At 38.0% G+C, this 24,250-nt stretch overlaps 1 protein-coding gene across 1 annotated transcript in view; it reads right to left on the reverse strand.

Moving 5' to 3' along the window:
* Positions 1-1,901: 1,901 nt before the first annotated feature.
* The window catches only part of DEPDC1B (DEP domain containing 1B), a 167,839-nt gene continuing 145,490 nt past the window's right edge, over positions 1,902-24,250 (reverse strand). The window contains exons 10-11 of the mRNA XM_004458844.5: positions 7,856-8,041; positions 1,902-6,190 (exon numbers count right to left, since the gene is read on the reverse strand). Of these exons, the coding sequence (XP_004458901.1) occupies positions 6,035-6,190; positions 7,856-8,041 (342 nt within the window). The 3' untranslated portion in view covers positions 1,902-6,034. The remainder of the gene's footprint in view (positions 6,191-7,855; positions 8,042-24,250) is intronic.

Raw genomic sequence — 24,250 nt, forward strand, 5'->3', positions numbered from 1 at the left:
ACTTAGTATGCAAGAGTACATCTAGTATTTCTACGGAAATAAGAAAAATAGAGTACATTTGTTTCAAAATAGAAATAAAATATGAAATTATTTTTAAAATTCAAAGTTAAAAAAATAGAGAAAAGGAATTAGAAAGCATCCACAAAGACAAATTTGCACCCAAATATTAATCATATTAAATATAAAGTGTCTAAATGTATAGCTTTTTAAAAAGATCATATTATATCAATTCTAAGGGACCACAATATGGGGTTTTAAGAGGATATGTGATTTTTCCTTCTGGAGCAATAAAAATGTTCTAAAAATGACTGAAGTGATCACAGCCCAATTCTGTGATGAATATGTGAGCCACTGAGTGTGCACTTTGAATGGGTTGTACAAAGCATGTGGCTGTATGACACAATGAATCCTGCGGTGGGAGATGGACTGTGGTTAACACAACAAAAATGAGAACACTAATACAGAGTGTTAATAACCAAGTGGAGTGAGGGAAAATATACCAGATAAAAGACACTGGCTATAGTTAGTAGTAATATTCTGACAATGCTCTTTCATAGTTAGCAACCATTGTTTCAAAACAATGCAAGGTGTTGGTGGTGGGGTAACATATGGGACCCCTGTATGATAATAAGCATTATTTGTTTTGTTAAGTTAACAAGCTTTACTATATGCTTATTATTAATGTATGTTCATGTATGAATGATAAACTTCAATTTAAAAAAAAAGTTATTGGAAACTGTATTTTCAATAATAAAAATGAAGGTGGATGCCCTAAAAAAATAAAAATAAAAAAGACTATCTGTGATGGGTTGAAGTTGTATACACCCCAATACAGCAGCCATTGAAGACAACAGAAAAAAGAAGTAATCTCCAGCCAAATTTGTAATATTGGTCAGAAAACTCTTAAAAGTTAATCCATTCCTGCGGGTGTGGGCCCATTATAAGTAGAATCTTCTGGTGAGTAGGATGTGGCTCATCTCATCCTCTTATAAGAGAATGAAATCCAGACAGAGAAAGCCATAAATGCAAGAAGATGGAAGCAAAGAAACCTGAAAGAGAAGGGAGAGACCAGCAGACGTCACCACATGGCCTGTCATGTGACAGGAGTCCAGGATTACCTGCAGCCAGTCTTCAGGAAAAAGATACTGTCTTCGTGATGCTTGAATTGAACATTTTTACGGCCTCAGAACTGGAAGCTTGTAAATTAATAAATTCTCACAATTAAAGCAAATTCATTTTATGGTATCTGCTTTGAGCAGCTTTAGCAAACTAGAACAGTCTAATTGTTTTCTTAAAAAAATAAATAATCCAATTATATGGTCTACATAAGGGATACATTTGAAATATTATAAACAAAATCATTACCAAAGATAAAGAATGGGGAAGCGGACTTTGGCCCAGTGGTAAGGGCGTCCGTCTACCACATGGGAGGTCCGCGGTTCAGGCCCCGGGCCTCCTTGACCCGTGTGGAGCTGGCCCATGCGCAGTGCTGATGTGCGCAAGGAGTGCTGTGCCACGCAAGGGTGTCCCCCGCGTGGGGGAGCCCCACGCGCAAGGAGTGCACCCATGGGGAGAGCCGCCCAGCGCAGAGGAGGGAGCAGCCTGCCGAGGAATAGCGCCGCCCACACTTCCCGTGCCGCTGACGACAACAGAAGCGGACAAAGAAACAAGACGCAGCAAAAGGACACAGAAAACAGACAACCGGGGGAGGGGAGGGGAATTAAATAAAATAAATCTTTAAAAAAAAAAAAAAAAAAAAAAGATAAAGAATGTTTCCTAATGATAAAAGGCAAGTCTACTAGAAAGATATAAAAATTTGATACATGAATACATACATAATTATACATATAATTCTTTCAGTAAATAATATTAAAGTAGACAACATAAAATCAGCAAAACTGTAAAATTTGAACAAGATTTAATAGTGGGAAAAAACAAACCATGTCCAACAGCTGCAAAATTCATTCATGTGCACATAGAATGTTAACAAAAATTAATTGCATACCAGAGAATGTAACAAGTTTCAACAAAATATACAAATCACCTTTCTGGCTTTAGTATAATTTTTATAAACCAATGGCAGCGTGTTAGCTAGAAAATTTCCATATGGTCTCACCAGTGAGTTCTACCCAAAATTCAAGAAAGAAATAATTTCGACCTTATACAAAATCTTGAAGACATCAGAAAAAAAAGAAGCAATCTCCAGCTCGAATTATAATATTGGTCAGAAAACTAATAAAACTAAATAGGAGAAAGGAAATTTTCAGGTCAGTTTTATTCATGAACATAGATGGAAAGGCTGCATACTAAATTTAGCAAAATAAAATCCAGCAAATTATTAAAATGATAGGACCTCATGACATAGCTTTAACCCCAGGAATGCAAGGTTCCTTTAATATTAGAGACTCAATTGGTATAATTTATTCCCACTGACAGATTAAAGGCTGGAACCAATATAATCTTCAACAAATACAGAAAAGACATTTGATTAAAATTCAGCACCATATGGTTAAGACAACCATAAGTATGTAAGCACATAAACAAAAATTCTTATCAATCTAAAAATAGAAAAGAACTCCTGTAAATATAAAAAAAGGTATCTACAAATAGTCTAGTGCTAAAAGCTTGCCCTGCGAAATCAAGAACAAGATAATGACGGCCACTATCCCCACTTCTATTCAGCAATATTGTGGAGGCCCCCCAGTGCAGTACAGAAAAAGAAACAAATTGTATAAGGATGAGAAAGTGTATTAATTATTGCTTCATAACAAATTACCCCCAAATTTAGTGGTTTAAAGTAACAGACATTTATTATCTCAGTTTCTGTGGGGTTAAGGATCCAAACACAGCTCTCCTGAGTCCTCTGGACTTTCACAAAGCTGAAATCAAGGCGTCAGCCATGACTGCAGTCACCTCAAGGCATTTAGCCAGAGATAGCAGCTCCTTGCCACATGCGCCCCTCCTCAAAATGGCAGCGAGCTTCCCTTAGAGCAAATCAGAGAGTGAGAGATGGGGCAACAAGACGGAAGCTAGAGTCTTTTAGTAACCTAATTGTAAAAATGATACCCCATCACTTTCGCCATATTTTATTCATTGGAAGTTGGCACTAGGTCCAACCCATCCTCAAGGACAGGGGATTATACAAGGACATAAATACCAGGAGGCAGGGATCAATGGGAGGCATTTTAGATGCTAAGATAGAAAAGAAGAACCAAACAATTTTCAGGGTTTCTAGTAAAAATAGAAAATGCAAAAGAATCACCACAAACATTTACAATTAATAAAAAATTCCAGGAAAACTGTTGGATACAGAAACCAGTACACAAAAGTGAGTTTTATACTATATATAAGCAACAAAAAACATTTTAATGACACCATTTACAACAGGATCAAATATTAAGGTATTTCTCAGTTGAATAGTAACTGTTGACCCTAAGAAATGGATAGTACCATTCTCTTTACTTTTGTGTACATTTGAAAATTTTGATACCAATGTTTTTAAAAACATGATTAAAAACCTAGTAATAAATCTAACAAAAGATTTGCAAACAGTCACAGAAATTTTCAATTTTTTTTCTCATTTATTCTACATAAATGGAGGTATAAATCATGTTCATGTACTGGAAGCCCTAATATTGTAAAGATATCAGTTCTCCACAAATTGATTTATAGATTCAATACAATCCAAATAAAACTCTCAACAGAGTTTGTATGTACTTATGTGTAGAATTTGACAAGCTGAGGTTAAAATATATACATAAGGGAGGGAAACTTGAAATAAAGCTATATGTGATACATTATATACCCACTGTATTAGTCAGCCAAAGGGGTGCTGATGCAAAATACCAGAAATCGGTTGGTTTCTATAAAGGGTATTTATTTGGGGTAGGAATTTACAGATACCAGGCCATAAAGCATAAGTTACTTCCCTCATCAAAGTCTATTTTCACATCTTGGAGCAAATGTCTGCTGACATCTGCAAGCGTTCAGGCTTCCTAGGTTCCTCCCTTCTAGGGTCTTGCTTCTCTCTGGGTTCAGGGTTCCTCTCTTCCTGGGGCTTGCTTCTCTTTGCTCTGTGAGCTTACTTCCCGGGGCTTCAGCTTAAGGCTTCAGCATCAAACTCCAACATCAAAACTCTAACATCAAAAACCCTCAACTCTGTCCTTTGCCATGCCTTTTATCTGCAAGTCCCCACCCATCAAGGGGCGGGGACTCAATTCCCTAATGACATGACCCAATCAAATCCCTAATCATAATTTAATCATACCCAGATACAGACCAGATTACAAACATAATCCAATATCTATTTTTGGAATTTGAAACTATATCAAACTGCTATACCCACCAAATGGACAAAAGTTCAAACTCCAACAATAACAAAATGTTAACAAAGGATGTTAAGTAAAGGGAACTCTCATACATTGTTGATGGAAGAGTTATCTCATACAGTCACTTTGGACTATTGTTTGGTTATCTCCTTATCAATTTCACTTAGGTGATAGTTCTATTTTATGACCTTTCTGTAAATATTATGATTTCTCACACACAGAAATAAGTTATCTTTAAAAAAAAAAAAAAAGAAAGGAAGCAATCACACACACTTCCATGGAAAAGCAATGGGACAGAAGACTCTGGAAAGTAAACTTAGAAAGCAAACAAAACAGAAAGCAGACTTATTCTTTGCTCTAAACAGAGTGCCAAGGTCTGAGAATAAATCCTGAAATAGTAAAAATCTCCTATTACATTATATGCATTCACACATAAATATTGGGAAAGTTAACAGAGTGCCCAAATCAATAGGAATACTTTTTACCATTTTTAAATAAGCAAAATCTGAGTCAGTTATAGGAGGGATGCTGCTACAAAATAAGAGACAGATTCCAAGTGCAAGGAAAAAGCAATCCAAAGAACACAATGAGCCAGTTAGTGAGTGCTGCTCTTAGCTTTTTGGGTAGTTGCTTTCAGAAGTAGCTCCATAAGCCAAGGTACCACTGTTTTACAAAATGACAAGGCAAAGTAAAAGAAATGAACAAAGTGCTCTCCTAAAGCCCAGTCCAAACATCCAAATCCTATTTATTATAGGAATAAATGATGACTGATATGAGAACACTGGCAAGGCAATTGTGTTCTGCATTTGAGGATATGATCTGACTGACCTAAATAAATGCCAAAAAAGAAACATGGAGTACAGTATAAAAAAAAACAACAGTATTTACATTCCATTTACTTTCCAAAGAAAGAGGATGTTGGGAAAATGCAATTGCAAAGGCAAGTAGTCTCATTTTATTTAACCCATTTGTGTTTTTCATAAAAATATTAAAGATTTGACTAAGAATGATAGGTCCTGGAAAACCTAAAGATTTATCCAGTTCAATTTTCCATCTTTAGCCAAAACATATCACTTTGGGCAGATGAAAATGGACTCCGTTTACAGCAGTTATACCAATTAAAATACACATTATGAAGAAAACAACTTGAGTAAAATCTTTCATAGTATCCAACATAACTGTAATGGAAGATACAGCCATCAAAACACAGAACATAAAGAATTTTGGGCAACAATGAATTTACATAGGAAAAATCACAACTGGCTATTAAATTAATAGCATCACAGTAACAGTACCCAGTGTCTTTCTTATTCAAGTATATACACTATTTTTAAGACTTGGTTACAACAAAGACATTAATAATAGGATGTATATGCAATTATTTTAATAAACATCATTAAAAAGAGCAACAAATAAAAACATGAAAATACTTTACCCTTTAATTCTGTAACAATTACAAACATGTTAAATGTTACCATTATATATTCAACGCATAATTTTTAAATGATTTGTATACTTTAAAAATAGCATTGCATTTTATAAAAATACTGATAATGGCTCAACATTTTTTTAGAAGTCAGATAATCTTTATCTAGATTCCAGTAGTCTATATTTTATGTTATTTTATTTATTTTTTCTATCACCTCAGTCCTCCTCTGACCACTCATTCGTGCAAAAATGAGAGGTCTCTAATGGCTGTAAAAGAATTACATCCGAAAACTTCTAGTTCTTTGAAATGGTTGGAAAGGCTTTTTCAGTGCCCACATTAGCAGCTGTGGTTTAGGTTTTTCAGGGAATAGAAGTGCTTCACTTTCTCGTGTAGGAAATCGTTCCTGGTAGACTTCAGGATAGGATTTCTGAAACTTTAAAAAAAAAAAGATCCAAGAAAAGTAAAAAGGCAAGTGAGAGCCAATAAAATAATAAAATAGTATACCCAAATTCTAAATTAAGATTAAGTTTCTGCTCTTCCCATACGTCTCTATTTTCATTTTAATGTTTATTGCTTTGCATTAGAAAAGAGTACAAATAAGAAAAAAGCAGATGCAAATTCACTTCAATACAGATGCATTTTTTTGTTAATCATTGGATTCTACTTTCTATCAACTTATCTTCAATTTGATCTAATCTCTAAATAAAGTTTCCCATTTGGTCCTGTTTTTTAGAATTTTCTCCCACTGCCAACTATGAATAGATCTCACTTTGAAAATGCTCATAAGTATCTCTGACTTGGAATTAATTTATATTCTATGCAGTTAAATTAAAACTCCCAACTACAATTTTACCATCTCCCTGTTTCTCCAACTCAACTCCACTAGTATTGCCCAGATGGAAGAGAGAACATTATAAAATATATATCTTCCTGAAAAGTTCAAAAAGAGGAATATGTTTTCCTTTGATACTAATGAGCTCTTCATCAAAATTACTCTGAGGAAAATATTATTGGGAGTCCAGAATTCTGGTGTTCTGTGTGTAATCTTATATATATGGTATAATCAGGAAGCCAGCTATGTAGGGTTTAATCTTTAAAAACAAAACCAATCACCTGATCTTAGATCAATACTTTCATTAGAATGGTCAAAGTAAACCTATTCTAGGGAAGCAGATTTGGCTCAACTGATAGAGCGTCTACCTACCACATAGGAGGTCCAAATTTCAAACCCAGGGCTTCCTGGCCCATGTTGTGAGCTGGCCCATGCGCAGTGCTGATGCATGCAAGGAGTGCTGAAAGGAGTGCTGTGCCATGCAGGGGTGTCCCCTGCTAGGGGGAGCCCCAAGCACAAGGAGTGCACCCCTCAAGGAGAGCCGCCCCACGCCAAAAAAGCGCAGCCTGCCCAGGAGTGGCGGCGCACACAAAGAGAACTGATGCAGAAAAAAAAAAAAAAAAAAAAGACACAGATTCCCAGTGCCTCTGACAAAAATGCAGGCAGACACAGAAGAACACACAGTGAATGGACACAGACAGCAGACAATTGGGGGGGGGGGGGGCGATAAATAAAAATAAATCTTAAAAAAAAAAAAAAAGTAAACCTATTCTAAGTTGAAAACTATTCTCTGAAACTGTTATTTTGCCTAACATAACAGGAACTAAAATAAAAAGGGAGTGATACCTGAGGCAAGAAACCAATTTGATAACAGCTATCTAAAATCAATGGCTGTTAAACTCTGGACATTTAACATTAGCAAATATTCAGTCCAATTAGTCTTTTAAAAAAAAATCAAAAGAAACCTGTCTCATTTGTCAGACTGGGTTGAAAGTAATTGCTCCACTAACTCACAGCATGCCACATATGAAAAGAAAGGACAATCTTGGAGAATAGCTCCATAAATGCCAAGCTCAACAATAGTAAAAGATCTACATTGAACAGTAAAGATCTGAAAAACTGACCACACCTGTGTACATCAATGTGATTATGTCTCAGAAGATGAAACTCAAATGAAACCTCTGAAAATAGAGAATAAACTGAAAAAAAAACCACAAAAGACCAGAAGAGAGGAGAAGAAATTACTTATAAAGAAGATCATTTTACCTGCTTCAGCTTTTTCTTTTTCTCTTTGCTGGAGAGTTTGCTGTCTGTTATAACTTCCTCCAACAAAGCTGCCAGAGGTTCCTGAGAGCCATATGCTCTTTGGTATTCAAATTCCTCTGGACTAATTTGACGGCAAAATGATGGGGCAGAGAGAGTGATATCCATATCAGCTCCTGGGTATTTTATCTGAAGCAAAAGGATTAGTAGCAAAAAGAAAAGGTATAATTCAAATAAATTTTTAAAATTATTTCAGATCAAACATCTGCATATCTTCTTAGTAGGAATGTCATATCATTCCTCAATTGATTGGGAAAATCTCTATAATGGAAAATAAAAGTGTTTCCATACTTCAAAACAATATCACTTAAAGCTACAGTTTTACTTAAGAGATTTTACCTTTTTAACCCAAGATCCATTTTAATAAACTTAAAAAGTGACCTTTTAAACAATCTGACATTTAAACACAAATTAAACATATTGACTAAAAGTATTCAAAACAGTTGTAATACTAATTATACATTGTGATACTACCCAGGCTTCTTTCCACATCTGGAGGCTGACTTGCCCTGCCTCGCACCTATCTGGTAGAGTTGTAATGTGGAGAGAAGTACTGCAACCACCTCTGAACATTTAACAGTGACAATCAAGTGTGTAAACACTGCACAAAGTAAAAGGGAGAAATAAGAGGGCAATAAATAAGCATCCATTAAAAGTATTTAATTTTAGAGTCCAAGAGGTGCATCAGCTCAAAAATATAGCACCATCTGTCCTGCTGAGGGGAAAAATCCCCACTATTAGATTCACTGCTTTAGTTTAAGATTTTCTTTTTCCAGAAGCCACAGCTAAAAATAAATATGTTGCCTAGAAGGGTTATTACATTAAGCACATTCCTTGCAGCAAACATCATTTGAACAGATTAGACAGAGACCAGAACCATAACGGAAAGGGGCACACACAGGACACTTCCTTTTTGATCTGGAGCAAGAGAAAGCAGAAAAGCGCCAGAAGAAAGGATGGGCCCAGGCAGAGTGACAGCCAGAAGCATAGGGCATGAATAAACACTACATACCCAGGATTTCAGGGCACAAGAGGAAGAAGAGGGTTGCAGACAAGGTCTGTAAATGGCTGGTGCCAAAAACATTGCCTACTTAATTTACCCCAGGATCAGCCCTGAAACCACCCTGAGACAATTCACCAGAACGGTACAAATAATACTGCGCATTTTCAGAGAAGCACTGCCCTAAATACGATATGGCACAGCGGCTCAGTGGCCAATACAAGAGAGTAGAGACCTGTAGGCTCTGAGTGCTCAAACAAACAACTGTATGGCAAGTCTACTGAGTACTACTAAAAGAGAAAATATAATTAGACAATTGAGTAGTTATAATTCATTTTATGTAGTGCACAAAATGGTGCATCTTCACAAGATCATGTACATCTGTAGGCAAATTAATCATCACTAGCTCAACCTACCGATCTTCAGCTGTCAACTAAGGGCTCACAAGAGCTGTTACTGGAATGCACGCTTGGGCAATCTCAATACACAAACCTAGAGAGTATAGAGACTACCATAGTTATTGCTACTGCTTTTCTGTTCTGAAATCCAGTGAAATCTGTCTCCCTCTCTCTCTTGCCCTCCCTCCCTCCCCTCCTTTCTTTTTTACTCTTTTTAAAATTGGCCCATAGTAATATCGGGAGGAAGGGTAAAGAAACAACAACAGAAAGATTATACTTTTCACCCATTAAACAACAACATATATGACAGCTAATAAATGAGGACTTGCTATATGAAAAGCATTATTCAAAGTACATCACATATATTAAGTAATTCAATCCTCAAAATAACCCCACAAGGTAGGTTCAATTACCATTCCAATTTTATAGATAAGGAAAGAAAATGTTGAGGCAGATTTTGAAGAAAAGAGGTCCTGAGGCAAGAAGATATTTATGTAACTTGCTCAAAGCCACACAGTTTATAAAGAGCAGGTTAGGAATTGAACCATTTAGCTTCAGTGTCTATACTCTTGGCTACTCTGAGGTCAATTGAGAATATTTAATGATGTGGAGTATTCTTCTCATTGTATTGTTAAGTAAGAGAAAGAAAATTACGAAAAAAAAAAAAAAGAAAAAAATGCACACACATGGAAAAACACCTGAAAGATTACACATAAAAATGACTAATGCACATTTTGGTCTAACTTTTTGTACATGTGTGCATTTTTCTATATTTTCACAATTTTCTTCAATGTATTGAATTTATAATTATGAAAAACTAGAAAAAATTTAGTTTAACTCAAATTATATACTGGAAAAAATAACTGAAGGCTTTAATAACACTTTCTAGGAGGTAGCAGTTCACTGGTCCCTAATTGTGGAGCCTCACAAAGTGCTGAACATACATACAGAGTCTGTATGTAATACACGTGATAGTAATATACTACTACCTCCATTTTGCATTATGTTACTATAACAATAGCAAACTTCAACAGCCAACTATTGAAGTGTACCCATCATATGTCTGAAGTTGGTGCTAGGCGTTTTACATTCAGTATTCTAATTTTAAAAACATAAAGTAAGTATGGTCCATTTTAACACTTTAGAATCTAAAATCAGATAAGCTAAAGGATGTGCCCTGAGCCATCCAACTTGGAAGGAGAAGAGCCAGTTGGGATGCACATGACGGCATGGCTCTAAAGCCCGCATTCTTCAACCACGCCTCTTTTTTTTTTTAAAGGCTGTATGGCACAGTACTTAAGAGCACTGATTTTAAAGGCTGAATTCACCAGTGTAAATCCTGGCTCTGTGAACCTTGGACAAGTTACTTAAGTTCTCTGTGCCTCAGCTTCCTCATCTGAAGAATGAGAATAGGAATATTGGTTATTGTGAAGCAAGACATTTATTACATGTAAATTACGTCCATCAGGTAAGTATATGCTAGAATATGAACAAACTCATTTAAGGAATTTGCAATCAAAAGTATGCAGCAGAGAAAGAAAGGAGACTTCCAGGAAGAAGGAGGATTAAAAAGTTACAGCACTCACTTCTCTCCCAGCTATTTTGTTAGAAGACAGGCAGAAACTGTCTATAACAACTGTTCTAGGGCTCTGGAGATGAGGAGAGTGCTGGACAGTACCCAGAAGAGAGAGGGGCAAAGAGAAGGAGTCTCTGTTGTGAGGATCTGTGAGTAACTCAGCCTGCTGCTGCTGCTGCTGGCAGCCAACCACCACTCACAGAGCAGACAGCTTTGGGTTGTCCCATTCCTGGCAGGTGGATACAGACTATGAGGGCTACAAGAAAGGGGAGATGGGAGAGAAACAGCCTACACCTGATCCAGCCTTTGGCTGGTGAATCTGGTCTGCTGGGACCCACAGTTTACTCCTATCCTGGCCAGGCGCACCCACACAATTGTTCCCACCTGGGAACCAGCACACAGCTAAAGAGAGCCTACTTTCTCAAACACCCACCTTGCTGACTGGAACTGGTTGCTGCTGACACAGAGGGAAGAAGAGATTTGCTTCCTCCCTGAGAAAAGGGAGGGTACTGCCAAGGGAGGAGAGTGGCTTCTGATCAACAAGTTTGAACTGTGAGGCTTGGCTCTGAATACTCCAACTGGAGGGGGAACTTTCCCAGACATTACTTTGGCACCACCCACCCAGCCATGGTCCCACTGAACACATTCCCCTTTAGGGTTTGAGCAGAGAGGCTTGCTGAAGAGTGCCATCTGCTAGCAGGAGAGGAAAGTGCACTCCAGGAAAAAAAAATATGAGCCTTCTTGGTGCCTTTTCTGTCGCCCTCCCCAAGGTCCTTGGACACAGGTCTACAGGCATTAGTGTTTAACTCTTTTGATCACTTAAACAGGACAATTGTAAGGACCTTGAATAAGTTAAACCAAGAATCAAAGAAGAGATACAGCACAACAATAAAATCTTAGGCAAGAGAGAAAAACTGACCATCAGAGTAAACTCATCATAATCAGATGCCTAGATATTAGCAAAAAATTACAAGTCATACTAAGAAACAGGTATTTAAGGCCCAGTCAAAGGAACAAATCAAAATGCCAGATGAGACACAGGATTTGAAAAACTAATAAATGATATTCAAACAAATCTCCTAAATCAATTCAAGGGGATGAAGGAAAATATGCATAAAGAGATAAAGGACATTAAAAGACACTGGTTGAGAACAAAGGAGAATTTGGAAGCCTGATTAAAAAAATAACAAAACTTATGGGAATGAAAGACGCAATGGATGAGATTAAAGTAAATGAGAGGCATATGACAACAGATTTCAAATGGCAGAAGAAAGAATCAGCAAATTAGAAGACAGAACAATCAAAACTGAAAAGACAGAAGAACAGAGAGAAAAAAGAATGGGAAAAGTTGAGCAGGGGCTCAGGGAACTGAATGATAGCAAGAAGAACATCAGCATATGTGTAGTGAGAGTTGCAGGAGAAAAGAAATTGTGTTGGTTTGTCTTTTATGTGGACCCCAGAAAATTACATTCTTACACTGAACCTATTGTAAACTTTGATTAGATTAGATCGGTTATAGGCCATTTGATTAGATTGGTCCAGTAGGGCATAGCTCATGGTGAGTCTTGGTCCTATTTCTGGAATCCTCTCATAAAGAGAGAGAAAAGCCACAGTAAGAAAGCCTTCAGAAATTGAAATCAATGAACATGGGTGAAAGAACACAAAGCAGCCCAAAGCACAACTAGCAAAGAGGAGGAGACTGACAGAGCCACCATCTTGCCTTGCCACACGGCAGGAACCCAGGATTGCTAGCAGCCAACTTTTAGTGAGGAAGCATCTCTGATGATGTCCTGATTTGGACATGTTCAGATCCTCAAAACTATAAGCTCTGAAAAAGGGCAGAAATAATATTTGAGGAAATAATGGCCGAAAATTTCCCAATTATTATGAAAGACATAATATGTATATCCAAGAAGCACAACATACTCCCAACAGCATAAATCCAAACAGACCTACTCTAAGACACTTACTTTTCAAAATGTCAAAGATGAAGAGAGAATTCTGAAAGCATCAAGAGAAACACGGCTCATCACATACAAGGGATGCTCAATAAAACTTACTGCAAGTATCTCATCACAAACCCTGGCGGCAAGAAGACAGTGTTATGATGTATTTAAGATACTGAAAGAAAAAAAACTGCCAAAAAGAATGCTTTATCTGGCAAAACTTTACTTCAAAATGAGGTGAGTTGAAAATATTCACAGGTAAACAGAAACAAGAGAGTTTGTAAACAAGAGACCAACTCTACAAGAAATACTAGCAGCCTAAAAGGAAAAAAAAGAAAGAAAAGCTTGGAGGAGAGTGTAGAAATGAGGTAGCAAAAAGGTAAAAAGACAAAAATAAGATACGATATACGAAAACCAAAGGATAAAATGTTTGAAGTAAGTAATGCCTTTACAGTAACATTGAATATTAATGGATTAAACTCCCCAATCAAAAGACACCAGCTGACAGAATAGATAAAAAAATATGAGCCATCCATATGCTGTCTACAAGAGATTCACCCTAGACTTTTACCCAGGTTCATTGATTTTAACTTCTGGAGGCTTCTCTTTGTCACTGCAGCTTTTCTCTGGGATTGTGGTTCTTATTATTCTGTTTATAAAGGACTCCAGTAGGAGGATCAAGACCCTCATGAGCTATGCCTTTGTGGAGTAATCTAATCAAATGGCCCTTAACTGATCTAATCTTATCAAAAGTTCACAATAGGTTCAAGTTAGGAACATAATTTTCTGGGGACCACAAAAATGACCTTTAGAAAGAGAAAGGTTAATAAGAGATATTTCATGATAAGACAGCAGGGTTAGCTATACTAATATCAAGACAAAACAGACTTTAAATGCAAAGATTTTATAAAAGATGCAGAAAGCCATTATATATTGATAAAAGGAGCAATCTACCAGGGAAAGAATAACAATCATAAATATTGATGCACCTAACCACAGTGCCCCAAAACATGAAGCAAACTTGGGCAAAACCGAAGGGAGAAATAGGCATCTCTACAATAATAGCTGGAGACTTCAGTAAGCCACTCATGTCAATATACAGAACTACTAGACAGAGGATCAACAAAGAAACAGAGAACTTGAACAATATGATCAACAAGCTAGACCTAAGAGAAATATAGAGACCACTGCACCCCAAATAAATAGGATACACATTCTTCTCAAGTACTCATGGACCTTTCTCCAAGATAGATCACATTTTGGGTCACAAAACAGGTCTCAATAGATTTAAAGACTGAAATTATACAATTCACCTTTTCTGATCATAATGGAATAAAGCTGGAATTAACAGTACGTAGGAAAGGGGGAAATTGTAAACATATGGATGCTAAACAACACACGCTTAAACTATCAGTAGGCCAAAGAAGAAGTTGCAAGAGAATTTAGTAAATATCTCAAGATGAATGAAAATGAGAACACAACTTATCAAAACTTACAGGATGCAGAAAAGGCAGTGCTGAGAAGGAAATTTATAGCCCTAAATATGTATATTAAACAGGAGGAAACAGCTAAAATCAAAGACCCAACTACAAACGTGGAGGAGCTAGAAGAAGAACAGCAAACTAATTCAAAAGCAAGCAGAAGAAAAGAAATAACAAAGATTAAAGGGGAAATAAATTAAACTGAGAACAAAAAACAAAGAATCAACAAAGCCTAAAGCTGGTACTTCGAGAATACCAATAAAATTGACAAACCCTTACCTAGATTAACAAAGAAAAAGAGAGAGGAGATATAAATAAAATCAGTAATGAAAGGAAGAACATTACTACTGACCCCACAAAAATAAAAAAGGATCATAGAAGGATATTAGGAAAAATTGCATGTGAAGCAAATTAGACAATCTAGATGGAATGGGCAAATTCCTAAAAAGGCACAAACAACGACCTACACTGACTCCAGAAGAAATATAAGACCTCAACACAATAATCACAAGCATAGAGATTGAATAAATCATCAAAAATCTCCCAAAAAAGAAAAGCCCAGGACCAAATGGCTTCACAGGTGAATTTTACCAAGCATTTTGAGAAGAAATAATACCAATCCTTATCAAACTCTTAGAAAAAATTAAAGAGGAAGGAAAATTACTTAACTCATTTTAGGAAGCCAACATAACCCTACTAACAAAACCAGATAAAAAACGATAAGAAAAGAAAATTACAGACCAGTATTCCTAATGAATATAGATGCGAAAATTCTTAACAAAATATTTGCAAATCCAATCCAAAAGCATATGAAAAGAATTAGGAGTAAACCAGTAAGATAGTAGCAGATTAAGAGCTTCTAGAGAGAGCTCATGCTACAGGCAGTTAGTAATCACCCAGAGCTATCTAAAGCACCTGTCTGGGGGCTCCAGGAGACCAGAAGTGCATCCTGCAACATTCTTGAAAGAACAGAAGGAGGAGACTGCCCAGTCCCCTGGAGATGAAGATTTATAAGTAGGGTACTCTATACCCAATCTCCACTGGCAGCACAAGCCACTTCAGGAGCTATTCCGTGGCTGGACTTGGAAGCTCCACTTCCAAAAAAGGGGAAGGAAGAGATGGCTAGGCACAATCTTCAGCTACTGATTAGTAAATTTGGCGGGCTAAAGCATAATCCTAAGAACAGCTAAAGTTTGAACCTGCCCAAGTCTAAAATAGGCCAGTGGCTGCCATTTTAACTACCCCAGGCATGAGGGGAAGTGGGGCAGACTGAAACTCACAGTGATGATAGGAACTGACTTCTTTCTATCCATATCATATTGCAGCTCTAGCCTAAGCCCCAGCCTGACTTCCAACATGGAGAAACTGGCAGCACCTGCGACAAGCTCTCTAAGAAAATACACACCACACCACAGAGGCTGGTACTCATCCTATTCTGGCAGCACAAGCCACCTCAGGAGCTATTTTGTAGCTGGAGTTGGAAGCTTCATTTTGCAAAAACAGGGGAGGAAGAGACAGTTGGCCACTGACTTCAGTTACTGATTAGTAAATTCATCTGGCTAAAGTATAACTCGAAGAACAGCTTAGGTTTGAACCTGTCCAAGTAGGAAGAGGCTGGTAGCCACCATTTTGATTCTCCTCCTGGCATGAGGGGAAACTGGGTTGACTGAAAATCACTAACAGTAAGAACTGGCTTCTTTCCACCCAGATCAGACTGCAGCCCAAGCCTAGGCTTCAGCCCCATCTCTGACAGAAAGGAAGCTGGCAGGACCTGCACCAGCCTTTCAACGTAACTGCAGATATGTTTGGCTGGCACAGACTGAATAGTTGGAAGACTACTGGGGCAACTGTGGTCATTTTAGACCCACAAAGCATAGACTGCTGTCCACACCTTTAGCTCCATCCCCACCCCAGGCAGGGGAGGAAGGGGCATGAAGCTTCATCATTCTCTCTGAACAACTACTGTCTAGGCCTGCACGACTCACAACTTGGATTATTACACATGGCTATGGCTCTGTCCCTACCCTTGGCAAAAGAGAAAGGTGGGAGAAACTTTACTGGTCCCTGGGGAGATGTGGGCAGCTAAAGCCTCCACAACTTATGCTCCTACTACACAACCAGCAAAGGAGAAAGGTCAAGAAAGCCCTAAACTAAAGAGAGAAACTGTACCCAGAATAAATACATCTAGTAAGCCAGATGCCAAGATACAAAAAAAAAAAAATTATAATCCATACCAAGAAACAGGAAGATCTGACCCACTTAAAGAAACCTCCAGATGACATAAAGAGCCTCCAGATGACATAAAGGAGTTGAGACAACTAATTATAGATGTTCAAACAAATCTCCTTAATAAACTCAATGAGATGGCTAAAGAGATTGAAGATATTAAAATGACCTTGGGAGAAGAGAACGTGGCTTAAGCAGCTGGGCTCCCGCCTGACACATGGGAGGTCTTGGGTCAGTTACCAGTGCCTCCTAAAGAAGACAAGCAAGGCAGCAGGCTGATGCAACAAGTTGACACAGTGTGGCTCTCTCTGCCAAGAGGAGCCTACACCAAATCTTGGTGTGTAATTCTGTCTTTCACTCCCATCTCTCAGCAAGCTGTTCTTTACCTCATTTCCCAAATAAATTCTCCTTACTTGCCTAAATTAAAAAAAAAAAAAGGTGACGTAACCAAAAGACACAGCAAGGAAACACAGGGAACAGAGGTGGCTCAAGCAATCAGGTGCCTCCCTCCCACATGAGAGGTCCCAAGTTCAGTTCCCGATGCCCCCTAAGAAAGAAGACAGCCAGAAAGAAAGTGAAAACAATGGGGGGAGGGGGAGCAGAAGGGGAGCAAGGTATAAATGAATAAAAATAAATAAATCTTTTTTAAAAAAAATAGACGACAGCATTGGATAAGCGCAAAGAATTTGAAAGCATACAAAGACAAATAGCAGATGTTACAGGAATGAAAGGCACAATAAATGAAATTAAAAATACACTGGAATCATATAACAGCAGATTTGAGGAGGCAAAAGAAAGGACTGATGAGCCTGAACACATGGTCTCCAAAAGGGAACATACAAAAGAATAGATAAAGAATGGAAAAAATTGAACAAGGTCTCAGGAAAATAAATGACAGCAAGAAACATGCAAACATATATGTCATGGGTGTCCCAGAAGGAGAAGAGACGGGGAAAGGGGCAGAAGGAATATTTGAAGAAATAATGGTAGAAAACTTCCCAACCCTATTGAAGGACATAGATATCCATGTCCAAGAAGCACAACACACTCCCATTCAAATAAATCCAAATAGACCAAATCTGAGACACATACTAATCAGAATGTCAAATGCCAAAGACAAAGAGAGAATTCTGAGAACAGCAAGAGAAAAGCAATGTATAACATATATGGGATACCCAATAAGATTGAGTGCTGATTTCTTATCAGAATCCATGGAGGCAAGAAGACAGTGGTGTGATATATTTAAGATATTGTAAGAGAAAAACTTCCAGCCAAGAATCTTATATCTTGCAAGACAGTCTTTCAAAAATGAGGGCGAGTTTAGAATATTCACAGATAAACAGAAACTGAGAGTTTTTAACAAAGAGACCAGCTTTGCAGGAAATACTAATGGGTGAGCTACAGTCTGAAAAGAAAAGACAGGAGAGAGAGGCTTCTAAGACAGTCTAGAAATGACAATTATATCAGTAAAAGTCACTAAAAGTCTCAAAAGGGTGGTAAAAATAAAATGACAGCTAAAACCCAAAGGTCAAAATGGGTGAAATAAGAACTGCCTTTACATTGGTAATGTTAATCAAAAGACACAGACTGGCAGAATGGGTAAGAAAATATGAGCCACCAAATGGTGTCTACAGGAGACAAAGCTTAAACACAAGGATACCAATAGATTGAGAGTGAAAGGCTGGAAAAATATATTCCATGCATGCAGTAACCAAATAAATAAATAAATAAACAAACAAAAACAAAACCAGAGTAGCTATAGTTATATCAGAGGAAAATAGACTTTAAAAGACAGTAGTAATGCACAATCTGAGGAGGAAGTTAGGGAAAAAAATCCATTTACAATAGCAAATAAAAGAATAAAATATTTAGGAATAAACTTATCCAATGGTGTAAAGCTACAACTACAACTCATTGTTAAAAGAAATTTAAAAAGACCTAAATAATTGGAAGAACATTCCATAAACATGAATTGGAATACTAAAAATCATTGACATCAATTCTACCCAAATTGATATCCAGATTCAATGCAAACCCGATAAAAATTCCACAAGCATTTTTTAAATAAATGGAAAACACAATTCTCAAATTTATTTGGAAGGTTAAGGGGTCCCAAATAGTCAGAAACATCTGGTAAAAACAGCATGGTACTGGCATAAAGACAGGTACATAGACCAATAGAACTGTATTGATGGTTCAGAAACAGACCCTCACAACTATGGTGAAGGGATTTTGACAAGCCTGTTAAAGCCACCCGGCTTGGGCAGAACTGTCCATTCAACAAATGATATTGGAAGAACTGGATATCTATAGCCAAAAGAAAGAAAGAAGATCCTTATCTCAAGCCTTTTACAACAATTAACTCAAAATGGATCAAAAACCTCAAAATAAAAACAAGAACCAGAAAGCCCCTAAAAGAAAATACAGGAAAACATCTTCAAGACCTGATGGTAGGTGGTGGCTTCTTAAAGGAGATAAGAGGAGGACTGAGATGGACTACTGATGCTTAATGGACGTAGAAGTTTTAATTAACTTTACTGTAAAAGTGTGAAAATGTATAGAGTTGAGGTAACACATTATAGTGAGTAACAGCTGATTTATAAATGGGAATGTGGGTGGAGGGGTAGTCTAGGGATGTAAATGCCAATGGACAGAAGGCTAGAGAATAATCTAGGAACTGAATATCACAGTAAACTCAGGGTTGGATGAGAATTATGGTTGATGGTACAGATGTAAGAGGGTCCTTTGTGAGCAAGAGCAGATGTACGTCACCATTGCAGGGTGGTGGGAATGTGGAGAAGCATGGGAAAAGTACAACTGGCGTGACCTATGGACTGTGATTAACAGCAATACTGTAATATTCATGCACCTATGCCAAAGATGTACTGTGTTCATAATGGAGGAGTATGGAAAAAGTGTGCCGAATTTACACTATGGAACATAGTTAATGGTAATAGTTCGATGATAACATCTCATAACCTGTAATAAATGTTCCGCCACAGTATGGTGTGTTGATAGAAGGGTGTTGTCAGTATGGTGTGTTGATAGAAGGGTGTTGTATGAGAATTCTGCACATGTGCAAGATTGCTTTATAAGTTCAAAACTTCTGTCATAAAAATATATTTTAAAAAGTAATAGTGGGGTGGAGCCAAGATGGCGTCAGAGTAAGGAGCTCCTGGAGTCACCTCCTGAAACAGGGCCGTTGGTGGTCACCCAGAGCTACCTGAAGCAGCTTTTGGAGGACCCAGGAGACCAAAGGAGTATCCTGCAACATCCTTGACAGTGTGGAAGGAGGAGACTACCCATCTGCACAGAGGAATCGTGAGTAGAGCACTCCACACTGTGGAGGTTGGTGCCCATGGCATATAAGCTGCCTCGGGAGCTATTCTGTGGTTAGAGTTGAAGTTTCATCTTCCCCAATAAAAACGGGAGGAAAACACAGTGTGGCACCAACTTCAGCTACTGATTAGTGGATTCAGCGGGTTGAAGTAGAATTTTAGGAACAACTAAACTTTGAGACTATCCAGGTCAGAGGGAAGCTGGTGGCCACCATTCTGACTCCACCGCAGGCATGAGGGGAAGCGGCGCTGACTGAAAATCAGTGCTTGTAAGGACCGGCTTCTTTCCACCCAGGTTAGATTGCATGTTTAGCCTACATCCCAGTCCCACCTCCAGCAGGGAGGAAGCTGGGGGGACCTGCACCACCTATATGGGAAGTTGCAAGCCACACCACAGAGGCTGGTGCTCATCCTACTCTAGAGGCGCAAGCCACCTCAGGAGCTATTCTGTGGCTGGAGTTAAAAGCTCCATTTCCCATAAACGGTGGAGGAAGAGACAGATGTTCACTGACCTCAGCTACTGAGGTCTTTGGGTAACCGGAAGAGGACTCGGCTGCCTAAAGTACAATCCTAGAGCTAGCTAGGGTCTGAGTCTGTCCAAGTGGGAAAGAGTCTGGTAGCTGCCATCTTGACTCTGCCCCAGCATGAGAGGGAGCCTGGTTGACTGAAATCCAGCGACATTAGGGACGGGCTTCTTTTCATCAACATCGGACTGCAGCCCTAGCCTAGGCTCCAGCCCCACTTCCAGCAGAGAGATAGTTGGCGGGACCTGTACCAGGCTTTCCAGGCAAGTGCAAGTGCTCTCTGCTGGCAGAGACTGAATAATTGGACACCTGGGGCTGCATCCCTGCACCCCGAGAGAATAAGAGAGAAGCTGGGCATCCTCAGCCTCTCCAGGCAATGGCAGGAGTTTTCAGCCCATATAGATTTGTTGAGTGCCTTTGAGCCCATCTCCACCTCTGTCCCCCCACAGGATAGGAGGGGGCTAGTGTTGCCTCATCCTCTCAGGGAAACCGTTGGGTTGTACAAGTCTGACTGTTGGGCACCTGTGGCTCCACCTATATCCCCAATAGGATAAGAGATGGACTGTGTTTGCCCAGCCTCTTTGGGTAACTGTAGGTGCTTTTGGCCTGGTCTGGTGGAGACCTGTAGATGGCACCCTCACCCCCCAATAGGAAAGAAGGGGGCTTGTCTTTCCACAACCTTTTTGGACAACAGCAGACCTTCAGCCTGCATGGACTGGACTATTAGATGCCTATGAATCCACCCCCACCCCCAATAGGATAGAAGGGTTTTGATGTCTGCACAGGCTCTCTGGACAATGAGGAGAAAGGTGGGAGAAACCTCATCAATTCCTGGGGCAACGTGGGCAACCTCAGCCTCCATAGCTTACAGCACTAACTACATCCTTGGCTCCTACTACACAAACAGCAAAGGAGAAAAGATAAGAAATCCCTAAACTAAAGGGAGAAACTGCACCCAGAATAAATACATCTAGCAAGTCAGATGTGGAAACACCAACAAAAAATTACAATCCATACCCAGAAACAGGAAGAGATGGCCCAATTAAAGGAAAAAGATAACCTGCAGATGACATAAAGAAGTTGAGACAACTAATCTTAGATGTCCAAACAAATCTCCTTAATAAATTCAATGAGATGGCTAAAGAGATAAAGGATATTAAGAAGATATTGGAAAGAAGAATTTGAAAGCTTAATAGAAAAATAGACCTTATGGGAATGAAAGATGCAATAAATGAAATTAAAAAATCATTGGAATCATATAATAGCAGATTTGAGGAGGCAGAAGAAAAGATCGGGAAGCTCGAAGACATGGCCTCCAAAAGTGAACAAACAAAAGAACAGATGAAGAAAAGAATGGAAAAAATGGAACAGGGTCTCAGGGAACTAAATGACAGCAAGACACATGCAAACATATGTGTCATGGGTGTCCCTGAAGGAGAAGATACAGGAAAAGGGGCAGAAAGAATATTTGAAGAAATAATGGTGGAAAATTTCCCAACCCTATTGAAGGACATAGATATCCATGTCCAAGAAGCACAACATACTCCCATCTGAATAAATCTAAATAGACCAACTTCAAGACACATACTAATTAGAATGTCAAATGCCAGAGACAAAGAGAGAATTCTGAGAGCAGCAAGAGAAAAGCAATGCAAAACATATGAGGGATACCCAATAAGATTAAGTGCCAATTTCTCATCAGAAACCATGGAGGCAAGAAGGCGGTGGTATAATATATTTAAGATACTGCAGGAGAAAAACTGCCAGCCAAGGATTTTATACCCAGCAAGGTTATCTTTTAAAAATGAGGGTGAGATTAGAATATTTACAGATAAACAGAAACTGAGAGTTTATAACTCTCTAAGCTTTGCAAGAAATACTAAAAGGAGTGTTACAACCTGAAAAGAAAAGACAGGAGAGAGAGGCCTGGAAGAGAGTCTAGAAATGACAACTGTATCAGTAACAGTAACTAAAAGTGTAAAATATAAAAGGACAGACAAAATGCAAAGATCAAAATGGATGAAATAAGAACTGCCTTTACAGTAATAACATTGAATGTTAATGGATTAAACTCCCCCAATCAAAAGACACAGACTGGCAGAATGGATTACATATAAGCCATCTATGTGTTGTCTGCAAGAGACTCACCTTAGACCCAAGGATAACAATAAATTGAAAGTGAAAGTCTGGAAAAAGATATTCCACACATGCAGTAACCAAAAAAAAAAAAAAAAAAAAAAAAGCTGGAGTAGCTATACTTATATCAGGTGATACAAACTTTAAAAGCAAAACTGTTATTAGAGACAAGGAAGGACATTACATATTAATAAAAGGGATGATTCACCAGGAAGAAATAACAATCATAAATATATATGCAACTAACCAGGATGCTCCAAGATACATGAGGCAATCACTGGCAAAACTGAATGGAGAAATAGACATCTCTACAATAACAGTTGGAGACTTCAATACACCATTCTCAGCATTGGATAGAATATCTGGGCAGAAGATCAATAAAGAAACAGAGAACTTGAATAATATGATAAATGGACTAAACCTAATAGACATATAAAGAACACTACACTCCAAAACAGCAGGATATACATTCTTTTCAAGTGCTCATGGATCTTTCTCCAGGATAAACCATATGTTGGGACACAAAGCAGATCTCAATAAATTCAACAAAATTGAAATTAAGCAAATCACTTTCTCTGATCATAATGGAGTAAAGCTGGAAATCAACAAGCAGCAAATAAAGGGAAAATTCACATATATATGGAGATTAAACAACACACTCTGAAAAAACAAGTGGGTCAAAGAAGACTTTTCAAGAGAAATCAATAAATATCTCGAGATGAATGACAATGAGAATACAACATATCAGAACCTAAGGGATGCTGCGAAGGCAGTGTTGAGAGGAAAATTTATAGCCCCCAATGCTTTCATTAAAAAAGAAGAAAGAGCTAAAATCAATGACCTAACTACACAGCTGGAGGAACTAGAAAAAGAACAGCAAACTAATCCTAAAGCAAGTAGAAGGAATGAAATAACAAAGATCAGAGCAGAAATAAATGAAATTGAGAACAAAAAAACAATAGAGAAAATTAACAAACCAAAAGTTGGTTCTTCGAGAAGATTAACAAAACTGACAAACACTTAGCTAGACTAAGAAAAAAAAAGAGAGAAGATGCAAATAAATGAAATAAAAAATGAAAAAGGAAACCTTACTACTGACCCCACAGAAATAAGGGAGATCATAAGAGAATACTATGCCAAAAAACTAGACAATGTAGATGAAATGGAAAAATTCATAGGAATGTACAAACAATCTACACTGACACTAAAAGAAATAGAAGACCTCAACAAGCCAAGCACAAGGAAAGAAACTGAAACAGTCATCAAACAGCTCCCCAAAATGAAAAGCCCAGGACCAGACAATTTCACAGGTGAGTTCTACCAAGCATTCAAAGAAGATTTAATACCTATCTTACTCAAGCTCTTCCAAAAATTCAACAAGAAGGAATGCTACCAAACACATTTTATGAAGCCAATATTACCCTAATACCAAAGCCAGATAAAGATATTACAAAAAAAGAAAATTACAGACCCATTTCTCTAATGAATACAGATGCAAAAATCCTCAATAAAATACTTGCCAATCGAATCCAAGAACACATTAAAAGAATTATCCATCAGGATCAAGTGGGTTTTATACCAGGCATGCAAGTCTGGTTCAACACAAGAAAATCAATCAACATAATATACCACATTAATAAATCAAAGAAGAAAAATCATATCATCTTATCAATTGATGCAGAAAAGGCATTTGACAAAATACACCATCCTTTC

The sequence above is a fragment of the Dasypus novemcinctus genome, chromosome 2, assembly GCF_030445035.2.
Source record: "Dasypus novemcinctus isolate mDasNov1 chromosome 2, mDasNov1.1.hap2, whole genome shotgun sequence".
Taxonomy (NCBI): Eukaryota; Metazoa; Chordata; class Mammalia; order Cingulata; family Dasypodidae; genus Dasypus; species Dasypus novemcinctus.